The 22,590-nt window shown below is 46.5% G+C and overlaps 1 protein-coding gene across 1 annotated transcript in view; it reads left to right on the forward strand.

The window, feature by feature from the left end:
- The first annotated feature begins 2,661 nt into the window (after positions 1–2,661).
- LOC120915602 (opioid-binding protein/cell adhesion molecule homolog) overlaps positions 2,662–22,590 on the forward strand; it is a 491,565-nt gene continuing 471,636 nt past the window's right edge. The window contains exon 1 of the mRNA XM_040326256.1: positions 2,662–2,845. Coding sequence (XP_040182190.1) covers positions 2,680–2,845 — 166 coding nt within the window. The 5' untranslated portion in view covers positions 2,662–2,679. The remainder of the gene's footprint in view (positions 2,846–22,590) is intronic.

A 22,590-nucleotide genomic window follows, 5' to 3' on the forward strand; every position in this document is an offset into this window, starting at 1 on the left:
CCATTGTAGTCAATGCGGAATGAATTATTTTTGTTTCCATTGACTTTTAATGGGGAAACTTGCTTTGATATGCGAGTACTTTGGATTACGAGCATTCTCCTGGAACGGATTATGCTCGTAATCCGAGGTTCCACTGTATTGGCCTAAATTGATGAAAAAAAATAGTTTTTTTTTACATTTTTGGGGATATATATATAGTAGAAAATATTGGGCCAGATTTTCGTAGACTCGCTCAAAACTGCGACGGCGTAACGTATGTCATTTACGTTACGCCGCCGCAAGTTTTACAGGCAAGTGCTTTATTCTCAAAAAACTTGCCTGTAAAGTTGCGGCGGACAAGTTACGCAAACGACGTAAAATTTTCAAATTGCGACGCGGTAACGACGGCCATACTTAACATTGGCTATGCCACCTAGGGGGCATGTTTATCTTTATGCCGCGTATCTCTTACGGAAACGGCGTACCTTTACTGCGACGGGCAAGCGTACGTTTCATGAATTGGCGTAACGACTCATTTGCATATTCTACGCCGACCTCAATGGAAGCGCCACCTAGCGGCCAGCGTAAATATTGCACCCTAAGATACGGTGGCGCAGGCCGTCGTATCTTAGGCATGTTTAAGTGTATCTCAGTTTGAGAATACACTTAAACATACGACGGGCTTAGATACAGAGTTACGTCGGCGTATCTACTGATACGCTGGCGTAACTCTTTGTGAATCTGGGCCATTGTTTTTTTTTCACAATTTTTGGTCTTTTTTTGTTAATAGCGCAAAAAATTTAAACCGCAGAGGTGACCAAATGACACCAAAAGAAAGCTCTATGTGTGGGGGAAAAAAGGACATTAATTTTATCTGTGTACAGTGTCGCACGACTGCGCAATTGTCAGTTAAATGGACGCAGTGCCGTATTGCAAAAAATGGCCTGGTCAAGAAGGGGTAAAACCTTCCAGGGCTGAAGTGGTTATGGACGACATGTTCACTTGCTGCCCAATATATCCCACTGACTTTCAAATGTCATTTTTACGAGATAATCAATGTTATTAACTCTACCAGTCAGTGATCAGTGATGTATTGCCTGATCGGTGTGTGGGGGTGTCTTTATAGGTAGGAGATGTGAGGCTGTGTATATATGGGGTGTCAGTATATAGAGGAATGTCAGGCACTGTATATATATGGGGTGTCAGTATATAGAGGAATGTCAGGCACTGTATATATATGGGGTGTCAGTATATAGAGGAATGTCAGGCACTGTATATATATGGGGTGTCAGTATATAGAGGAATGTCAGGCACTGTATATATATGGGGTGTCAGTATATAGAGGAATGTCAGGCACTGTATATATATATATGGAGGAATGTAAGCCAGTGTTCATATGGGTATGTAAGTATATAGAGAGGATGTTAGGCAGTGTATAAATGAAGCTGTCTGTTTATAGAGGGGATGCCAGGCAGTGTATATATAGGGGGAGGGGAGATCAGGCAGTGTATTTGGGGGTGTCATTATATACAGAGATGTCAGGCAGTGTATATATGGGGGTGTCAGTATATACAGATGATGTTAAGGGATGTATATATGGGGCTGTCACTATACAGAGAGATGTCAGGCACTATACAGCTGCATCTCCATATATACACTTCCTGATATTCTCTATATACTACTGACACCCCATATATACACTGCCTGATATTCTCTATATACTGGCACCCCATATATACACTGCCTGATATTCTCTATATACTGGCACCCCATATATACACTGCCTGATATTCTCTATATACTACTGACACCCCATATATACACTGCCTGATATTCTCTATATACTACTGACACCCCATATATACACTGCCTGATATTCTCTATATACTGGCACCCCATATATACACTGCCTGATATTCTCTATATACTACTGACACCCCATATATACACTGCCTGATATTCTCTATATACTACTGACACCCCATATATACACTGCCTGATATTCTATATATACTGACACCCCATATATACACTGCCTGATATTCTCTATATACTGACACCCCATATATACACTGCCTGATATTCTCTATATACTGACACCCCATATATACACTGCCTGATATTCTCTATATACTGACACCCCATATATACACTGCCTGATATTCTCTATATACTGACACCCCATATATACACTGCCTGATATTCTCTATATACTGACACCCCATATATACACTGCCTGATATTCTCTATATACTACTGACACCCCATATATACACTGCCTGATATTCTCTATATACTACTGACACCCCATATATACACTGCCTGATATTCTCTATATACTGACACCCCATATATACACTGCCTGATATTCTCTATATACTGACACCCCATATATACACTGCCTGATATTCTCTATATACTGACACCCCATATATACACTGCCTGATATTCTATATATACTACTGACACCCCATATATACACTGCCTGATATTCTCTATATACTGACACCATCATATATAGTCATACTAACTCAGTATATAGAGAATATCAGGCAGTGTATATTGTCAGTATATAGAGAGGGGTGTCAGGCAGTGTATATATGGGGGTGTCCCCCTATCTCTGTGTAGCCAATGGCAGAGTGCTGGGAAGGTAGGTAGGTGGGTAAGTGGGTGGAGGGTGAGCAGTGTGTGTGTCGGTGAATGTTGCGGGTGTCACACAGCTCGGAGCTGCCACCACCACCATCATCACCCCCATCCTCTGCCCCTGTCTGCGCCGTCACCATGCGGGGGGTTCCCGTTCACCTCTTCCGTACCCTCCTGTGCTGGCTGACCGGACCGGCCCTGACCGTACTGCTCTCCGTACCAGGTACCGTACCCTCCCGGCCGTCATCACCCGCTACCGGGACCCATTTCTATACTTCCATCCTCCCGCAACCGATCCTTACCCCGTCCATCGCCTGAGAAACGACCCCCTTCACCCTTCTTCTCTTCTCTCACCTGTCATCATCCCTCCATCCTCCTCACCTGTCATCCCTCCATCCTCCTCACCTGTCATCCCTCCATCCTCCTCACCTGTCATCATCCCTCCATCCTCCTCACCTGTCATCCCTCCATCCTCCTCACCTGTCATCCCTCCATCCTCCTCACCTGTCATCCCTCCATCCTCCTCACCTGTCATCATCCCTCCATCCTCCTCACCTGTCATCCCTCCATCCTCCTCACCTGTCATCCCTCCATTCTCCTCACCTGTCATCCCTCCTCCATCCTCCTCACCTGTCTGTCATCCCTCCATCCTCTCACCTGTCATCCCTCCATCCTCCTCACCTGTCATCCCTCCATCCTCCTCACCTGTCATCCCTCCATCCTCCTCACCTGTCATCCATCCTCCTCACCTGTCTTCCCTCCATCCTCCTCACCTGTCATCCATCCTCCTCACCTGTCATCCCTCCATCCTCCTCACCTGTCATCCCTCCATCCTCCTCACCTGTCATCCCTCCATCCTCCTCACCTGTCATCATCCCTCCATCCTCCTCACCTGTCATCCCTCCATCCTCCTCACCTGTCATCCCTCCATTCTCCTCACCTGTCATCCCTCCTCCATCCTCCTCACCTGTCTGTCATCCCTCCATCCTCTCACCTGTCATCCCTCCATCCTCCTCACCTGTCATCCCTCCATCCTCCTCACCTGTCATCCCTCCATCCTCCTCACCTGTCATCCATCCTCCTCACCTGTCTTCCCTCCATCCTCCTCACCTGTCATCCATCCTCCTCACCTGTCATCCCTCCTCCATCCTCCTCACCTGTCATCCCTCCATCCTCCTCACCTGTCATCATCCCTCCTCCATCCTCCTCACCTGTCATCCCTCCATCCTCCTCACCTGTCATCCCTCCTCCATCCTCCTCACCTGTCATCATCCCTCCTCCATCCTCCTCACCTGTCATCCCTCCTCCATCCTCCTCACCTGTCATCCCTCCTCCATCCTCACCTGTCATCCCTCCATCCTCCTCACTTGTCATCCCTCCATCCTCCTAACTTGTCATCCCTCCATCCTCCTCACCTGTCTGTCATCCCTCCATCCTCCTCACCTGTCTGTCATCCCTCCATCCTCCTCACTGGTTATCCTTCCATCCTCCTCACCTGTCATTATTCCATCCTCCTCACCTGTCCTCATCCCTCCATCCTCCTCACCTGTCATCCCTCCATGCTCTTCACCTGTTTGTCATCCCTCCATCCTCCTCACCTGTTCGTCATCACTCCATCCTCCTCACCTGTCATCCGTCCATCCTCCTCACCTGTCCATCACCCCTCCATCCTCCTCACCTGTCACCCCTCCATCCTCCTAACCTGTTATCCCTCTATCCTCTGTTATTGCTCTATCCTCTTCACCTGTCAGCCGTCCCCCCATACTCCTCACCTGTCTGTCATCCCTCCATCCTTCTCAACTGTCCATCATCCCTAAATTTGTTTCACTTGTCCATCATCCCTTCATCCTCTTCACCTGTATGTCATTCCACCAACCCCCTCACCTGTCCATCATCCCTCCATCCTTCTCACTAATTCATCATCCCTCCATCCTCTTCATAGGTCCTTCATACCTCCATATCTTGTACTTGTCCATCATCCCTCCCCCTTACACTATCTCATGACACTTGTATTGATATTTAGTAACCCTTGTATCTGCCTCTCTTAGTTACTACCCTTTTGGTCATTTAAATGCCCTCCTTCTTCCTCCCCATCCAGAGGTCCCCACAAAGGCTTGCATAGTCCCCATTGCTTCATCTGTTAGTGTTCATTAACCCCTGCACTGCTGTGGTACTATGTCTATTGCTCCTTTTTAACCCTTACATTGCTCCCTTGTAGAACTCATGAATCCTCCCATTTGGTAGTTTTTAGTAATCCTCACACTGCCCCTAGTTGTAGTCCTCATTACCCTTTGCTCTGCTCCTGGTAAAACTCTCAATTCAAACTCACCCTTACACTGCCCCGTATGCATTAATATTAGATTTTGCCCTACACCTTGGCATAGCTACTGACTTTTCTGCTATTGCTTATGTCTGCAACGTATTGGTCACCTGTTCCTCTTTATATGCCATCTGTATCCACATCATTTTTGAATTAGTTGGTTTTTACCATATCCCAGTACTACTACTTCACTGCACCTTATGTGCATCTTCCTTATCCTCTACCCTGTCTCTGATCAATGTGTACACCTATCTTACACGTCCCCTCTCCTTCTCCACTAGTGTTCCCTTGTTTCTCATCTGCTGTATGTCCTCATCTCTCCTACTGTCTCTTTTCCTCTCCTCTGTTGTCCCATTAACTCCTCTCTCACCTAATTTCCTCCATTGTCCCCATCTTCCACGCTGACCACTTATCTTCTCCTCCACTGTCCCTTTATCTCTTCGCCATAGTCTCATATTCTTCTCCACTACCTCTTCATCTTCTTCTCTGTTGCCCCTAATGTCCTCCTGTGATGTCCCTGAACATCTTCTTCTCTGTTGCCCCTAATGTCCTCCTGTGATGTCCCTGAACGTCTTCTTCTCTGTTGCCCCTAATGTCCTCCTGTGATGTCCCTGAACGTCTTCTTCTCCATTGACCGTTTATCCTTTGCTGCTTGTCATCTGCTTCTCTGCTGTCCTCTCATCTTCCTCTCTGCTGACTTCTCACCTCTTTCTCCACTTTCCCTTCATCTTCTTGTTGGCTGCCCCTCATCTCAAGCTCCACTGCCTTCTCAACACCTCTTCATTTCACCCTTCTTCTTCTCCTCTGTTGCCCCTAATCTTACCCTTTACTGTCCCTCTAATCTCTTATTCTACTAGCCCCCAATCTTCTCCCCCTCCCCATACCCTCTGACCCTCCTCTGTTTCTCCACTGTCCCATAATCTCCTTTCATCCCCTCCTCTTTTGCCCCTTATCTCCTCTTCTTTTGTCCTTTATCTCCTCCTTTTTTGCTGTCCCCTCCTCCACGGTCCATTTATTTCCTCTTCCACTACTCCTTAATCTCCTCCCAACTTTGCCGCTACCCACTGTTGCCAACCTACCAGATTAAAATCTACTGACACTGTACCCGAAATTTACTGGCGCAGCCAAGTTTTTACTGGCATTTCACAAAAGTTACTAAATTAAATTTTTAGGTGCAAATTTCAGTATTTAGGTTTCAAACAAGTACGCTAGGAAAATAGCAATGTGATTTAAGGTAGATATTAAGGTAAAAAAACATATTTTTGTTATTTTTCGATATAATAAGGGCAAATTATTTAGTCACATCACCCCCTGCCTCCATCCCCTCTGCCACCAACACCCCCTGCCTTCACCCCCTTCTGCGGTGCCACAATCTCCCTCTGTCTCCAATCTCCCTCTGCCTCCAATGTCCCTCTGCCTCCAATCTCCCCCTGCCTCTATCATCCCCTGCCTCTATCCCCCTCTGCGGTGCCACCAACAACTCCTGTCTCCATCCCCCACCCTCTGTGGTGCTACCATCCCCCTCTGCGTTGCCACCATCACCCCCTGCCTCCAGTCTCCTCCTGCCTACATTGCACCCTGCCTCCATCCCCCTCTGCGGTGCCACCGCAGTCACTATCACCCCCTGCCTCCAATCTCCATGCGCAGTTCCAAGCCGAATCGATCTCGGCTATTTTTATTGGCACATTCCCGCAAGTACGGACATTTACGAACAGGGGAAAAAAGTGCCAGTTTTTACGAAATGTCCGGAAAAATATGGACGGTTGGCAACACTGCCGCTACCTCCTTATCACCTCCTCTGCTGTCCCCTTATATCATCCTTCACTACCCCTGGATCTCCTTCTCTGCTGTCCCATGATCTCCTCCTCTGTTGCCCCCTCATCTGTACTTTTTCTGTCCCATCTGCTCCTTTGTTTCCCCCTCTTCTCCTTCTCTGCCTTCTTTTCCTCTGCTGTTCCCCTCACCTCCTTCTCCCCTAACCCCTTGACTCACCCTTCACTGTCCCCTGATGTTCTCCTTCACTGCCCCCCTGCTGTTTCATATTTTCTTTTATTGACCACTCTACTGTTCTCCCTTCATCTTCTCCCCCACTACCTCAATTTCTTCCTCCACTGTCTCTATACTCCTCTTTCAATGTCTCATCATATCATCCTCCACTACCCTCTTACCTCCTTCTCTGTTGTCATCCCGTAATCTTTCCCTCTGCTACCACCCCCCCCCCCATATTTTTTGACCCTGACCCCTTATGTTTTCTTCACTGTGCTTTATCTCCTCCTAATCTGACACCTCATCTCATCCTCCATTCTCCCTCTGATCTCCTCCTCCACTGTCCTCTCCCCTCCTCTGCCGTTACTCCCTCAAAGCGGAAGTAAACCCATCCATAAAACAGTTTAATTTCTGGCATGTGCCGGAAATGTAGCATTCCCATTGGTTGTACTCTCAACCAAACTGTCAAACCATCCAATGGCTGGTGTCATAACTGATCACATGTGCAGCACCATGGCAGTTGTAGATTAAACAGAGGCAAAGATGGCAGCTTCCATGGCTGAAAATGATAGGAGGGTTTACTTACACTTTAACTCCTCCTTTGCTGTCCCCTCATATCCTCCTCCAATTCTCCTCCTTCTGAGGCCCCGATCTTTTCCTCTTTTGCTCTCTCGGCTATCCCTTTTCTGTCCTGTCTCCTCCTCTTCCGTCCCGTAGTCTACTCCTCTGCTGCTTCACCATTACTCCCTTAACTCCACCTCTGTTGTATCTTGATCTACTCCTCTATTGCCTCCTTATCTCCCCCTTTACTGCCCTGTCTCCTCCTCTTCTGTCATCTCCTACTCTGTCACCTAATCTTTTACACTGCTTTTCCCCTCATCTCCTCTTCCCTTGGCCCGTTATTTTCTCCTTCATCACCCGTTTATCTCCTGCTCGCCTGACCCTCCTCCTCCACTGTTCCCTGATCTTCTTCTTTACCATTTTATGTCCTCCTCCTCTCACCCCTCACGTCCTCCTCCACTGTCTTCTCGTTTCCTCCTTCCTGACCCCTTAATGCCCTTCTTCCCTTGCCTGCATCTCTGTGTCGGCTGTTTTCTGTTCTCCTCTGTCCCTTTCCCTTCATGTCCTCCTCCACTGCCCACTCTGCCACTTAATATTTCCCACTGCTCTTGCCCTCATCTCCTCCACTCCTGACCCCTTCATTTCTCATTACTTACCCCTTTATCTCCTCTTCCCCTGACCTCTCATCTAATCCCCTATTTTACATGTAACCCCTTCTTTCCTACCGCTTCTTGTCCTTCTCCACTGCCCTCTCTGCCCCCTAATCTTCTCCACTGTTCTTGCCCTCATCTCCTCTTTTCCTGACCCCTTATTTACCCCATCCACTGTCCCATAATCTCCTTTCATCCCCTCCTCTTTTGCCCCTTATCTCCTCTTCTTTTGCCCTTTATCTCCTTCTTTTTTGCTGTCCCCTCCTCCACGGTCCATTTATTTCCTCTTCCACTACCCCATCATCTCCTCCCAACTTTGCCACTACCTCCTCCTCTGCTGTCCCCTTATATCATCCTTCACTACCCACGGATCTCCTTCTCTGCTGTCCCATGATCTCCTCCTCTGTTGCCCCCTCAACTGCACTTTTTCTGTCCCATCTGCTCCTTCTCCACTGCCCTCTCTGCCCCCTAATCTTCTCCACTGTTCTTGCCCTCATCTCCTCCTTCCCTGACCCCTTATAGCCTCCTCCACTATTCCCTAAACTTCTAATTTACTTCTTCATGTTGTCCACCACTGTTCCCCCATCTCCTCCTATGATGTCCCCTTGCACCCTCTGCTCCCCTATACTGTCCCCTCCCCTCCTCTATTATCCCCTCAACACATTATTTCCCAATTTCTCTCCTATATTTCTCATTGGGTTTTAAGAAACTGTAATACCTGTTAAGAGTATTTTTATCACAGTGCATCTTGTCTTGTTTTTCCAAATTTCACGAGCATTATGGCTCCAGGGATGTTCTCCTTTATCTTTCACCAGATGTCTCTGGGGAGTTTTCAATTTAAGTTATTTTGTAACTTCATAAAGTGGGCATAGCAGAGGATATGGAATGTAACAGAGAATTTGGGGTGGCAATTTATTCCTGAACACAAACCTGACTGTCATTATCAGTTTGTATAATAGATGGTGGAGGTGAGGAGTCCAATTAGTTTCCAGAGTCCATGGGTCCATGTGACAGAGCTATAGATTGTGGATATGCTATTCATTATGTATGATGATTGCTTTTTTCCTTAGTAGTTAACTAAGGGCTGGTATATGTTGGCTTTATGCGTTTCTCTCAACTGTAATAGAATTAATTAACTGGTTATGTTTAGTCAATACCAGACAATAGTCAGCTACTATAACCTCTTTTATATGATTGGATTATCATTATAGACAAAAAATTATATTATAGACACACCAGCGCTGAATATATTTCAGACTGCATTATGTGGTGAAATGATATATTGCTTTTTAGTCTCAATATAGTGTGTAAGCTGTATATTTAGATTATGATATGCTTAATTTGCTATGCGTGTGCATTACCTAAAGAGTGTAAATTCCTTCAAGTAGCACCATTTGTGGTCACACACCATTATGTAGGCTCTGTGCTCGGCCTGTGTATGGAATTAAAATTAACACTGCTATATATATACACAGTATATTGAGTGGGGAAAGGTTTCCTCTGGTAGTATGTAGTATGTAGTATGTAAAAATGATCCAATCCAAACATATCGCTATTATCTTAAATTGAATTTGAAGCCAAGATGTGGACTTTCAAATATTTAAATATTCTCAAGAAACAGTAAATGAGCTTTAAGACAAGCCCTCACTGCCCCTTAAAGCTGCAGGCATTGTGGAATCATTCATCCTCAAAGTTCACAGCAGAAGCACTGAAGTCATTTTCTTAGCAGTTCACTCTGCTCCACCCATCCAATAGCGGACTCAGCAGCTCAGACCCTGTTTGCCTCCTCTCAGCAGTGCCTCAGCAGCTCAGCTCACTCTGCTCCCCTCCATCAGCATTGACTTAGCATACCAGCTCACTCTACTACTCCTGCCCAACAGTAACAATTCTCAGCAGTAACTCAGCAGCTCATTGTACCTGTACCCACCTCCCAGCTTCCTAGGTGTGACTCAGAAGTTCATCACTCAGAAACTCAGCTCTTTCTCTCTGCTCTTCCTTCTCAGCAGTGACTCAGCAGCTCAGCTCTCTGGTTTGCCACTACCACCAGTGACTAGGCTGCTAAGTCCACCCTGACCCCCCTTCCAGAGCCCTTTCGCCTCTGGCGTAAAGGATAATTAATCAATAGTGCCTGCAGCTACAAAGGTCAGTGAGGACTTGTTTCAAAGCTCATTTACAGCTTAAGATTTACAGTATGCAACTACCTGAAAGTCTATAGCCTGTCCACAGGTGGACTTTATGGAAGCACTCTGTCTTTATGGCTTCTGTATTAGCCTTGCATGGCTTACTCTTCTACCACCTGCAGGGGGGTCAGTTATGTCTTTTTTTATCTGTGTAAATCAGAGGAGTAAAACCAAAATGTTGTTCTGTAGCTTAAATTCAAACATAATTTCAGAGGTATATTATGTGCCAACAATGCTAGCTGTGGTGTGTATTGGCTAAAAATAATGAGTATATAGGACTTTGTACTGGTTGCTGTGTCTTCTCTTTACCATGAAGTCTGGTAGATGTCCATACTGGAGGAGCAAATCTGTGTTTAGCTTTTTGGCAAATGTCTTACTATAAGGAAGAGGAGGAGGGAGGGGCAGATCTGAGGTTTAAACATTCCCCATGAATTACTAGATGAATGTCCCTTATAGTGATGTTGAGCCTGGCACACCTCGGTGGACTGACAGCCCCGCATCGAGGGTGGTTAGTACTTAAAGGGGTTGTAAAGGTTTGTTTTTTATTTTCTAAATAGGTTCCTTTAAGCTAGTGCATTGTTGGTTCACTTACCTTTTCCTTTGATTTCCCTTCTAAATTGTATTTTTCTTTGTCTGAAATTCTCACTTCCTGTTTCACCTCAGCAGATATGGACTGGCCATTGGGACTACAGGGAGTTTCCTGGTGGGCCGATGGCTCAGTGGGCCGGCTTCAGTGACAGTGGACTTCCGCCCCCCTCCGCTCTTCTGTCTCTCCCTTCCCGCAGCGCTCATCTCCTCTCCCTCCCCGCAGCACTCACCTGGGGGGACAAAGAAGCAGGGGGAGGACCAGAGGAGCAGGGACGACGACAGAGGAGCATGGGGGAGGGGACAGACAGCTGACTTAACAGCTATGGCCTGGCAGTTGCTCACTTCTGCCTAATCTTGTCCCATAAGGGGGGGCACCAAACTGATTCTTTGCCCCGGGAGAAATAATGTCTAGCTTCCCCACTGGTACTGCCTATAAGAGTACCAGTACCAGCCATTCTACTCTAATAAACTAAAACGGCTAGTGGCTAGTGAAGGGGAGAGGGGGCTTGGGTGGCTGGGGGGGTTCGGGAGTTGTCCGGCCGCCGTGGGAGAGACCTGTCAAAGTGGGCCAGTCTGGATGAAGTCCAGGGCCAAATTTTTGTCCCAGTCCAGCCCTGCACCTCAGTAAGCTTGCCCCCATCATCCGAGCCGTTCTGGCTGGGGGTTAGTCAGCGTGCTTGCCCCTCCCCTTGGGACTACATCCCTGCGGGGAGACGTTGTGAATGTTCACAGCATCTCCCCGCAGGGATGTAGTCCCAAGGGAGGGGGCGAGCACGCTGACTAACCCCCAGCTAGAGCAGCTCGGATGATGGGGGCAAGGGAGGAGGATCAGGAAGTGAGAAATTCAGACAAAGAAAAAAAAAACATTTCTAGGTAGTGGAGATAGGGGCATTGCTAACAACACACACAAAGGATGTCACCTGGTCTACATAGTACAGTAAAAGCTTGAGAAGACCAACCACAGAGGTCAAATGATCCTCTGGCCTTTTCACAGGATTTGTGGTCCTCCTATAACAGAAAGATGGTGAAGCTCATCCAACATAATAGAGACTGCTGCTATATCTGTGTGCAGGTGGGTAGAGTCTCCGAAGTGACGGATTGATGTTGAGAAGCTGTCATTATAATGAACGGGGTGTTGTTCAATGTGACTGTGCAGATGGTGAGCTTTCATACACAGCTCCTAATGCTGGCAGAGATGAGCTTTAAGTGTGAAAGTCCCCGTAGGATCATATGCTTTTTCTTTTTTATATTAAGAGATTTAATGTAATTAGCAGACATCTGCCTCTCTGTAAATGAAGTCATCACATTCTTCAGATTGGAAAGCAGCATATGTATAGAGGAAGACAGCATGGATCCTCAAGTCTCCGTGTGACAGATCAGCCACACAAAACTTTCTGATTTGAAAAAAGAGAACTCTGCATATGATTATTATTCCATTCCGTAAAGTATCACCGCTGATTAAATGATCAACAGTTGACGTCCTGGCCTGTCTGATGTGAGCTGGAGAGTATGGCCTTCTACATCCTGGTTGTTGCCACAGCCATTATGACATGACCGAGGCTACCGCTCAACCACTGCTGATGTTTGTTGAGTGGTGAGAGGAGAGAACTTTTGTCTGAAGCTATTAAGAGAAATCATTTTATGTGACAGTAAATGACAAAAGTGTTCTCAGTAAGTAGCCAGGAAATGAGTCCAATGAGTAGCTGGAAATTGAGCTCAATGAGTAGCTGAGAAGTGTATTTAATGAGTAGTTAGAACTTGTGCTTAAAGCGGGAGTTCACCCGAAAAACAATTTTTAACATTAGATTGATGCTCATTTTGTGAAGGGGAATCGGGTGTTTTTTTTAAATCGAAGCAGTACTTACCGTTTTAGAGATAGATCTTCTCCGCCGCTTCCGGGTATGGTCTTCGGGAGTGGGCGTTCCTATTTGATTGACAGGCTTCCGACAGGCTTCCGACGGTCGCATACATCGCGTCACGAGTAGCCGAAAGAAGCCGAACGTCGGTGCCTGCGCACCAACGTTCGGCTACTTTTGGAAAATCGTGACGCGCTGTATGCGACCGTCGGAAGCCTGTCAATCAAATAGGAACGCCCAGTCCCGCAGCCCATACCAGGAAGCGGCGGGGAAGATCTATCTCTAAAACGGTAAGTACTGCTTCGATTTAAAAAAAAACACCCGATTCCCCTTCACAAAACGAGCCTCAATCTAATGTTAAAAATTTAGTTTTTGGGTGAACCTCCACTTTAATGAGTAGCTGATGAATGTGCTCAATAAGTGGTCAAAAATTGAGCTCAATGATTTGCTGGGAAGTGAGCTCGGTAAGACCCTGCAGCGGCTAGTGAAGACGGCTGAAAAGATTATTGGTGTCTCTCTCCTCTCCATCCTGGACATTTTCCATACACGATGCTTCAGCAAAACTATTAGTATCGTAAAGGATCCTACCCATCCACCCTACAGTACAGCTCTTGCCATCAGGTAGAAGGTACCGGAGTATCAACACCCAGACTGTCAGACTGCTCAACAGGTTTTTCCCCCTGGCTTTGAGAGCCCTCAACTCCCATCCTCTTTGAAACCTATTCTACAACCTATATATTGTGCCCAGTTACGTCTCACTCCCCCTCCTTTTAACTCTTGAATATGCACTAGACACTTTTATAAACACTTGCTGCTACAAAGACTCTTGGAAATGCACATTATATGCACAGTTACGTAGTTCCCAGATGTGTAAAGGGTTTATCATTTTTTATTTTAAGTTCTTCACTGTGTTTTATTCTTTTATATATGTATAATTATGTTTATTTAATATGTAGCACTGTGGCCCTGTGAGATACAAAATTGAGTTCTACTGTATGTCCTCACGTGTAGTAGAATGACAATACAGCTTGACTTGACTTGAAGAGTGAACCCAATTAGTAGCTGGGAAGTGTGCTCAATGAATAGCTGGGAAATGTGCTCAATGAATAGCTGGGAAGTGTGCTCAATGAATAGCTGGGAAGTGTGCTCAATGAATAGCTGGGAAGTGTGCTCAATGAATAGCTGGGAGGTTTGCTCAATGAGTAATGAAAAACAAAGGGGAGGATTTTCAGATCAAATCTAGAGACCAGTGTGTAGAATGACATCGACATTCAATACACCTGCAATATAGGGGTACCGACTCAACCAATGTGGGTGCCGCCTTTTCCGTTTGTTTTGAACTCAATTAAGTAGAAAAAAGGTAGGGGGAGAAGGGTAAAGACCCATAAAGTTCATATAATGACAAAGGGATGGGGCAGACAGCATGCTCAATTTGTGGACTGAAAGTGCGATCAGTGAGTAGCTGGGAAGTATGCTCAATGAGTAGACTGGTTTAGCGCTCAATGAGTAGACTGGAAGGGCATTCAACGAGTAGACTGGAAATGTGATCAGCGAGCAGCTATAAAGTATGCTCAATGAGTATCTGGGAAGTATACTCAATGAGTAGCCGATAAAGTTGCCAAATAATTAGCTGGTATTGTGCTAAATGTGTAGTTGGGAAGTGTTTTTAATCAGTAGACAGGAAATAAGGTCATAGAGTAACAGGAAGTTCAGTCACAGAGTTGCCATGAAATCCCGTCATGGAGAAGCCAGGAATGTGAATACAAGTTAGATAGGAAGTACAGTCTTGGAGTATTATGGAAGAATAGTCCTGGATTAGATGAGAAGTGTGGTCAGGAATTAGACAAGAAAGTGCAGCCATGCATTAGTCGGGAAGTGTTATCACAGATTTGCAGGTCGAAGAGTAACAAAAGTGTGGTAGTAGAGCAGAAAGAAAGTGACGATGGAGTAACCAGGAATTATAATCACAGGTTGATGAGTAATTACAGAAATGGTACTGACATGACCAGGAGTGATTTTCTTGGGCTTCTAATATTGTACTTAACTGTAAAAAGAGCAATGTAATTCCCCGTAGATTATTGCCCATTCAGCTCGCAGTGGATCAGAAGCTTACTCACCAGTGCAGCATGCAACTCTAGCTTCTGAGGATACCAGTTAAAAACAACAGGGTCTCCTTCTTTATGTGGTCTTATACAGGAAGTGTCCAGTCTGCAGATGTGAACAAAACCATTGCCCCCATTGCCATCACTGAGCCATGCTGGCCAGCAAAGAAAACACAATAACAACTGAAAGTTACAAATTATGAAGCACAAAAGGCTCTCGTAAATAGTGTGCTCCTACTCTAAGTAGAGCGCCACCAACACTAGAACTGATACAGACCTGATGGTGGTTCCATCCCTGTTGGGTCCAGACATACACAGGGCAGCGGAGACCTTTCATACAGTATGTGTACAAGACAAACAGAGTTTATGAAATCAGATATTTGGATTTCGTCTACTGAATGGCAGCAATATGTGGTTTATTGTCCTCTCATGAATGTTGCACCCCCCCCCCCCCCCCCCCTCGTGACAGATTTGTCTCTGATGTTCAAAAAGTAAAAAATATCTTGTAAGTGACTCTTCTTTGCTGTGATTCTGCTGCTCGGTGTAGGAGTTGTAGCTGATATATATGGCTAGGTGGGCTCTCATCATTGTCAGTAATTGCAGGGAGCGCACAATGGGACAATGCCACTGACAGGCGATGACAATAATTATGTAACTGTCACATGGAAAGGTGCTGAAGACCCTGCCAGTGACTCGGGAAGTAATGAAAACCATAAATGCATTTCATAAGGCCGATTATATAAGAAAGGTGAAGCTCTTGGACCCCTTGGGTCACCTGGAAAATAAAGTGATCCCTGAATGGCAGAATTGTGCCTGTGATATTAGATGCTCTGCCATCCTTTAAATGCACTGAATTGTGTGCTTTCATCTTTTCACCCCAACAACTGAAAAGACCACTCAACTAACACAGATGTAGAAAGGAAGAGCACAGTGATATTCAACATGCCATGTTTTCCAGAACTCTAGACATGGATTCATTGGGCCAGATTCAGAGAGATCGGCGCATCTTTAGATAGGCGTAGCGCATCTCATATGCCCCATTCACGTACGACTTACGCAAACGACGTAAAATACGACGCTGTTCCCGCGCCCATACCTTAACATGACTTACCCCTGCTTTATGAGGGGTAAAGTTACGCCGGACGTACGGCTTACGTAAAAGCTTAATGCGACGGGCGCAAGTACGTTCGTGAATCGGCGTATCTAGCTCATTTACATATTCAACACGTAAATCTACGGAAGCGCCCCCTAGCGGTCAGCGTAAATATGCACCCAAGATACGACGGCGTAGGAGACTTACGTCGGTTGTATCTTGCCAAAATTCAGGAGTATCTGCTTTACTGAATAAGCGTATAGATACGACGGCGCACATTTGGACTTACGACGGCGTATCTGGAGATACGTCTTAGTAAGTCCTTTCTGTATCCGGGCCATTATATTTCATTAGTGATTGTGAGGGGGATCCATACTGCTCTCACTATTAGAATACAGACTAACATGGAGGGTAGAGGGAGATCTGTACACTTGTCCCTTACCAGCCTATTGCAGAATGACTTTGAAGGCAGAGGGAAATTAATACACCCCTCGCAATTAGATTACAGAGTGACATGGAGGGCAGAGGGGGATCCATACACCACTCACCAGCAGATTGCACAGTGACATAGATGATGAAATTGGGATCCATAGACCCTTTTTACTATCAGATTACAGAATTATATGGAGAGCACAAGGGGAATCCTACACCCCTCACCAGCTGATTACAGAGTGAAATGGAGGGCAAAGGGGGGTCCATACACCCCTGACCAACAGATTGCACAGTGACATTGATGATGAAATTGGGATCCATAGACCCTTTACTATCTTATTACAGAATTATATGGAGAGCACAAGGGGAACCCTACACCCCTCACAAGCTGATTGGAGGGAAGAGTGGGATCTCTACACCCCTTACAAGCTGATTGGAGGGAAGAGTGGGATCTCTACACCCCTTACAAGCTGATTCCAGAGTGACATTGAACCATTGGATTGTAGAATAACATGGAGGGCAGAGGAAGATCTGTATAGCTCTTATCAACAGACTGGAGAGTGATTTTGAAGGCAGAGGGAAATCAATACCCCCTCACCATCAGATAAAAGAACATACTGCATGGGGAAAAAGTAACATAAAATAATAAAACTAAAAAACGACTGACACCATCCACTGCCCTACTGACACCAACCTCTGCCCTACTGACACCATCCACTGTCCTACTGACATAAGCCACTGTCCTACTGGCACCAATTACTGCCCTACTGACACCAACCTCTATCCTACTGTTACCATCCACTGCCCTACTGACAACGTCCACTGCTCTACTGACACTGTCCACTGCTCTACTGACACCAACCTCTATCCTACTGTTACCATCCACTGTCCTACTAACATCATTCACTGCTCTACTGGCACCAACCTCTATGCTACTGTTACCATCCAATGTCCTACTGACACCGTCAACTGCTCTACTGGCACCAACCTCTATCCTATTGTTACCATCCACTGCCCTACTGACACCGTCCACTGCTCTACTGACACCAACCTCTATCCTACTGTTACCATCCACAGCCCTACTGACACCGTCCACTGCTCTACTGGCACCAACCTCTATCTTACTGTTACGATCCTCTGCCCTACTGACACCGTCCACTGCTCTACTGGCACCAACCTCTATCCTACTGTTACCATCCACAGCCCTACTGACACCGTCCACTGCTCTACTGGCACCAGCCTCTATCCTACTGTTACCATCCACTGCCCTACTGACACCGTCCACTGCTCTACTGGCACCAACCTCTATCCTACTGTTACCATCCACTGTCCTACTGACACCGTCCACTGCTCTACTGGCACCAACCTCTATCCTACTGTTACCATCCACTGCCCTACTAACACCGTCCACTGCTCTACTGACACCAACCTCTATCCTACTGTTACCATCCACTGTCCTACTGACACCGTCCACTGCTCTACTTGCACCAACCTCTATCCTACTCTTACCATCCACTGCCCTACTAGCACCGTCCACTGCTCTACTGACACCGTCAATGTGTGCTTGGGGTGCACACCCTAATGCTATAGGCTGCACACACTTATGTTACAGAATAACTTGGAGGACAGAGGGAGATTCCTATACCCCTTACAAACAGATTGCAGATTGATTTTGAAGGCAGATGGAAATCAATACATCCCTCACCATCAGATTGCAGAGTGCAATGGGGGCAGAGGGGGATCCATACACCCCTCACCAACAGAATGCAGAGGGACATGGATGGTGACACGGGGATCCATATATCCTTTACCATCAGATTACAGAATGACATGGAACGCAACCAACTGATTGCAGTGGGGAATCCCTACACTCCACACCGGCTGATTGTAGAGTGGCATGGAAGGTATAGAAAGAAATAAATGATCCCCTTACCATTCGATTACAGAGTCCCATACACCCCTAACCAACTGATTGCAGTGTGACACGGAGGGCAGAGGGAAATCCCTACACTCCTCACCGGCTGATTGTAGAGTGACATGGAAGGTACAGAAAGAAAGAAATGCTATCCTTACCATTAGATTACATACACCCCTAATCATCAAAGTCTCTGAGCACAGATGTGTATCTGTATTCTGTGTAGTGATGGAGCAGTTTTCATCAAGATAGTTACATGGTTCTTTCATGAGGGATAATGGTCCCACTCTTCCAGACAGGGTTCCTCTGGATTTTTCAGCCTTATTATTAGAGAGCTCAGATATTGAATTAGGGGTTTGCAGAAAAAAAGCTGCTGGACAGTGTATTGGTTCCCGTCTGATCAGAGTCCTCTTCCCAAGGCCTACAGTAAAACCTTGGTTTGAGAGTAACTTGGTTTGAGAGCGTTTTGCAAGAGAAGCACATTTTTTTAATACATTTTGACTTGATATACAAGCTATGTCTTGATATAAGAGTAGCGTCATGTCACAACTGAGTATAAAAGAGAAGAGGGGCGCCTCTAAGTGTAGCAATATGGTTACATTTAATGAAGGTACAACATTTAGCAACATATTGCTACACTTAGAGGCGCCTCTCTCCTCTTCTATACTCTGTAGCTCCTGCTGGATTTAGCTTCTAATCCCCTTGTGGAGGCTTCCATTTGTGGATGGACATTTTATGGTTACATGATTTATCACATTGCTATAATCTTTTTATATGGACTATAAACTGAAGAGGATACGGGGACAGTCCGGTGACTGCTGATTTCCCTAAAGCAGCTGAAAGCCGCTGGGGGGGGGGGGGGGGAGCGGAGAAACGGTTGTCAGACTTTTAAATCTTTACAGCGGTGATCGGTGCTTGTAACCCTGATCACTGATCACCCTGACTGTCCAGGTATCGGGTGAAGCATTGGAGCATTTGCCCGAGTACAAGTATTGCCCGTATTGGTATCGGGACAACCCTACTACAAACTGTGGCCCAGATTCTCAAAGGCGTTACGACGGCGCAACACCATTTGCGCCGTCGTAACTCCTCATCTGGCCCCGGGTATCTATGCGACTGATTCTGAGGCCCCGTACACACGAGGGGATCTCCGCTGGAAACGGTCCGCCGGACCGTTTCCAGCGGAGATTCCTCCTCCGGATTTGGATCCGATGGCTTGTACTCACCATCGGATCAAAATCCGCGCGGAATTCATCCGCGGTGACGTGTCGCACCGTCGCCGCGATGATGACGCGGTGACGTGCGCGACGCTGGAAGGTAAGTACTTCCACGCATGCGTCGAATCATTACGACGCATGCGAGGGAGGGGAGCGGACGGATTGATCCGGTGAGTCTGTACAGACCACCGGATCAATCCGCTGGTCCCGATTCAAGCGGATAGATTTCTTAGCATGCTAAGAAATTTCTATCTGCTTGAAATGGTCCGGCCCGAGGAATCTCCGTGGATAAATATCCGCTAGGCCGTACAGACGACCGGATTTGTGCGCTGGAACTGATCCGCGGATCAATTCCAGCGGATAGATCCGGTCGTGTGTACGAGGCCTGAGAATCAGTTACGCATAGATACCCATTAGATCTGACAGGCGTAAGGCTCTTACGCTGTCAGATCTAAAATGCAATTTTGATTCCCGCCGCTAGGTGTCGCGGACGTCGTTTTCCCCGTCGCTTATGTAAATTAGCAAATTACGGCGATTCCCGAACGTACGCGCGCTCGACGTAGAGAATTTACGTAGTTTCCGTAGCCATTCCGACGTGTAAAGTTGCCCCTGCTATTATGAGGGGCAACCAATGTTAAGTATGGCCGTCGTTCCCGCGTCGAAATTACGTGTCGTTTGCGTAAGACGTCCGTGAATGGCGCTGGACGCCATTTACGTTAACGTCTAAGCAAATGACGTCGGTTTGACGTCATTTAGCGCAATGCACGTCGGGTAATTTACCTGACGGAGCATGCGCAGTACGCTCGGCGCGGGAGCGCGCCTAATTTAAATGGTGCCCGCCCCATTTGAATTGGGCGGGCTTGCGCCGAGCGATTTAACGATACACCACCGCAAGTTTACAGGTAAGTGTTCTGAGGATCAGGCTGTAAACCTGCGGCGGTGTAACGTAAATCACATACGTTACGCTGCCCAGGAGCAACGTAAATGTATGAGAATCTGGCCCTGTATGATTAAATTGGTTCTGATGTCGCTGTTTTACTAACCTGACAGTTTATTTTTCTTAATAGGAAACCTTCATTTTGTTTGCAAATATTAAAGATTCTAACTACCAGCAAGAATAAGTCCTTACATTTAAAGTGCACCTGTCATTTCAGAAATATCATGGCAGCGCCTGTTAGCGGGCATCCACTCACCTGCTGCCGCCACGTCCCTCACCTTGTTGTGTCACTGCCGCATCATCAGCTGTCCCATTAACCACTTAACCCCCGGACCATATTGCTGGTCAAAGACCAGAGCACTTTTTCCTTTCCGGACTGCGACGCTTTAACTGACAATTGCGCGGTCGTGCGACGTGGCTCCCAAACAAAATTGGCGTCCTTTTTTCCCCACAAATAGAGCTTTCTTTTGGTGGTATTTGATCACCTCTGCGTTTTTTTTTTTTTTTGCGCTATAAACAAAAATAGAGCGATAATTTTGAAAAAAATTAATATTTTTTACTTTTTGCTATAATAAATATCCCCCAAAAATATATAAAAAAAAACATTTTTTTCCCTCAGTTTAGGCCGATACGTATTCTTCTACATATTTTTCGTAAAAAAAAATCGCAATAAGCGTTTATTGATTGGTTTGCGCAAAAGTTATAGCATTTACAAAATAGGGGGTATTTTTATGGCATTTTTATTAATATATTTTTTTTACTAGTAATGGCGGCGATCAGCGATTTTTTTTCGGTACTGCGACATTATGGCGGACACTTCGGACACTTTTGACACATTTTTGGGACCATTGGCATTTTTATAGCGATCGGTGCTATAAAAATGCATTGGATTACTATAAAAATGCCACTGGCAGTGAAGGGGTTAACACTAGGGGGCGGGGAAGGGGTTAAGTATGTCCCTGTGTGTTATCTTACTGTGGGGGGGGGGGGGGGGTGGCCTCACTAGGGGTAACACTGATCCTCTGTTCATACATTGTATGAACAGAAGATCAGCATTTCCCCCGCTGACAGGACCGAGAGCTGTGTGTTTACACACACCGCTCCCGGTCCCCGCTCTGTAACGAGCAATCGCGGGATCGAGCCCACCGGGCACACGCACGGGAGTCGGGGGCGAGCGGGGGGCGTGCGCGTGCGCCTCCGGCGGCGCGCACACACCCCTAGTGGCCGCTCGAAGAGCGGACGTATAGCTGCGGGCTCTCGCCCAGGAGAGCCGACCTGCCGCCGTATAATGACGGTGCGCGGTCGGCTAGTGGTTAAAGGGAATGAGACTGTCAGTCAATAGCGGGTCAGAGGAGGAGCCGCTGCGGGACAGAGATGACAGTTGCTCTTTAAAAATGATGATTTATATCAAGCCTTTTTACTTGTGCTTTAAATCAAATCCAACCTGATTTACTGTGTATTTCTCAAGTGCGAGTTGTTTGTTTAATCTCTGGCGTTTGTCGTGAGTCTCAGCCGCGGACCCATGACATTATGTTCTCTCGCTGGGGTGAAGTGGGCAGATTGAGCCATCACATTGTAGCAGGTTAGGGAGATGTTAGAGATGGCATGCGCTGCCTTCCTCTGTGGGTGGTGGATGGAGAGCAGCGCCTGGCAGGAGAGATCCACTTTTTAATCTTTCTGATAATGAGTAATGGGAGCTCGGAGGAAACCTGCACAGAGCTGTGTACACTGGCAGCACTGTATAAATATGTGCTATTAATTATCCATTAAGCTAGTTGCATGTCTCAGGGGAAGCCTGCGGCAGATGTAACAATAGACCGCGTCTTTTTTCTCCCAGAAATCGGTCAAGGTTAACCCCTTGTCTGCACAGACGCGGTCAGCCCACTATAATCCTTCTTCTGGGTCACTAGAACCCAGTCCTGACCAGGTCAGAACATGCCAGAAATCTGGCTGCTGTCCAGCATAGGTCTTCCTTTTCTGGGAAGCAGAGAAAGTTATAGCCAGATTCAGAAAAACTGGCTTAACTTTGAGCCGGCGTAGCGTATCTCATATACGCTACGCCGCCGTAAGTCAGAGAGGCAAGTGCTGTATTCACAAAGCACTTGCCTCCTAAGTTACGGCGGCGTAGCGT

The sequence above is a fragment of the Rana temporaria genome, chromosome 10, assembly GCF_905171775.1.
Source record: "Rana temporaria chromosome 10, aRanTem1.1, whole genome shotgun sequence".
Lineage (NCBI taxonomy): Eukaryota > Metazoa > Chordata > Amphibia > Anura > Ranidae > Rana > Rana temporaria.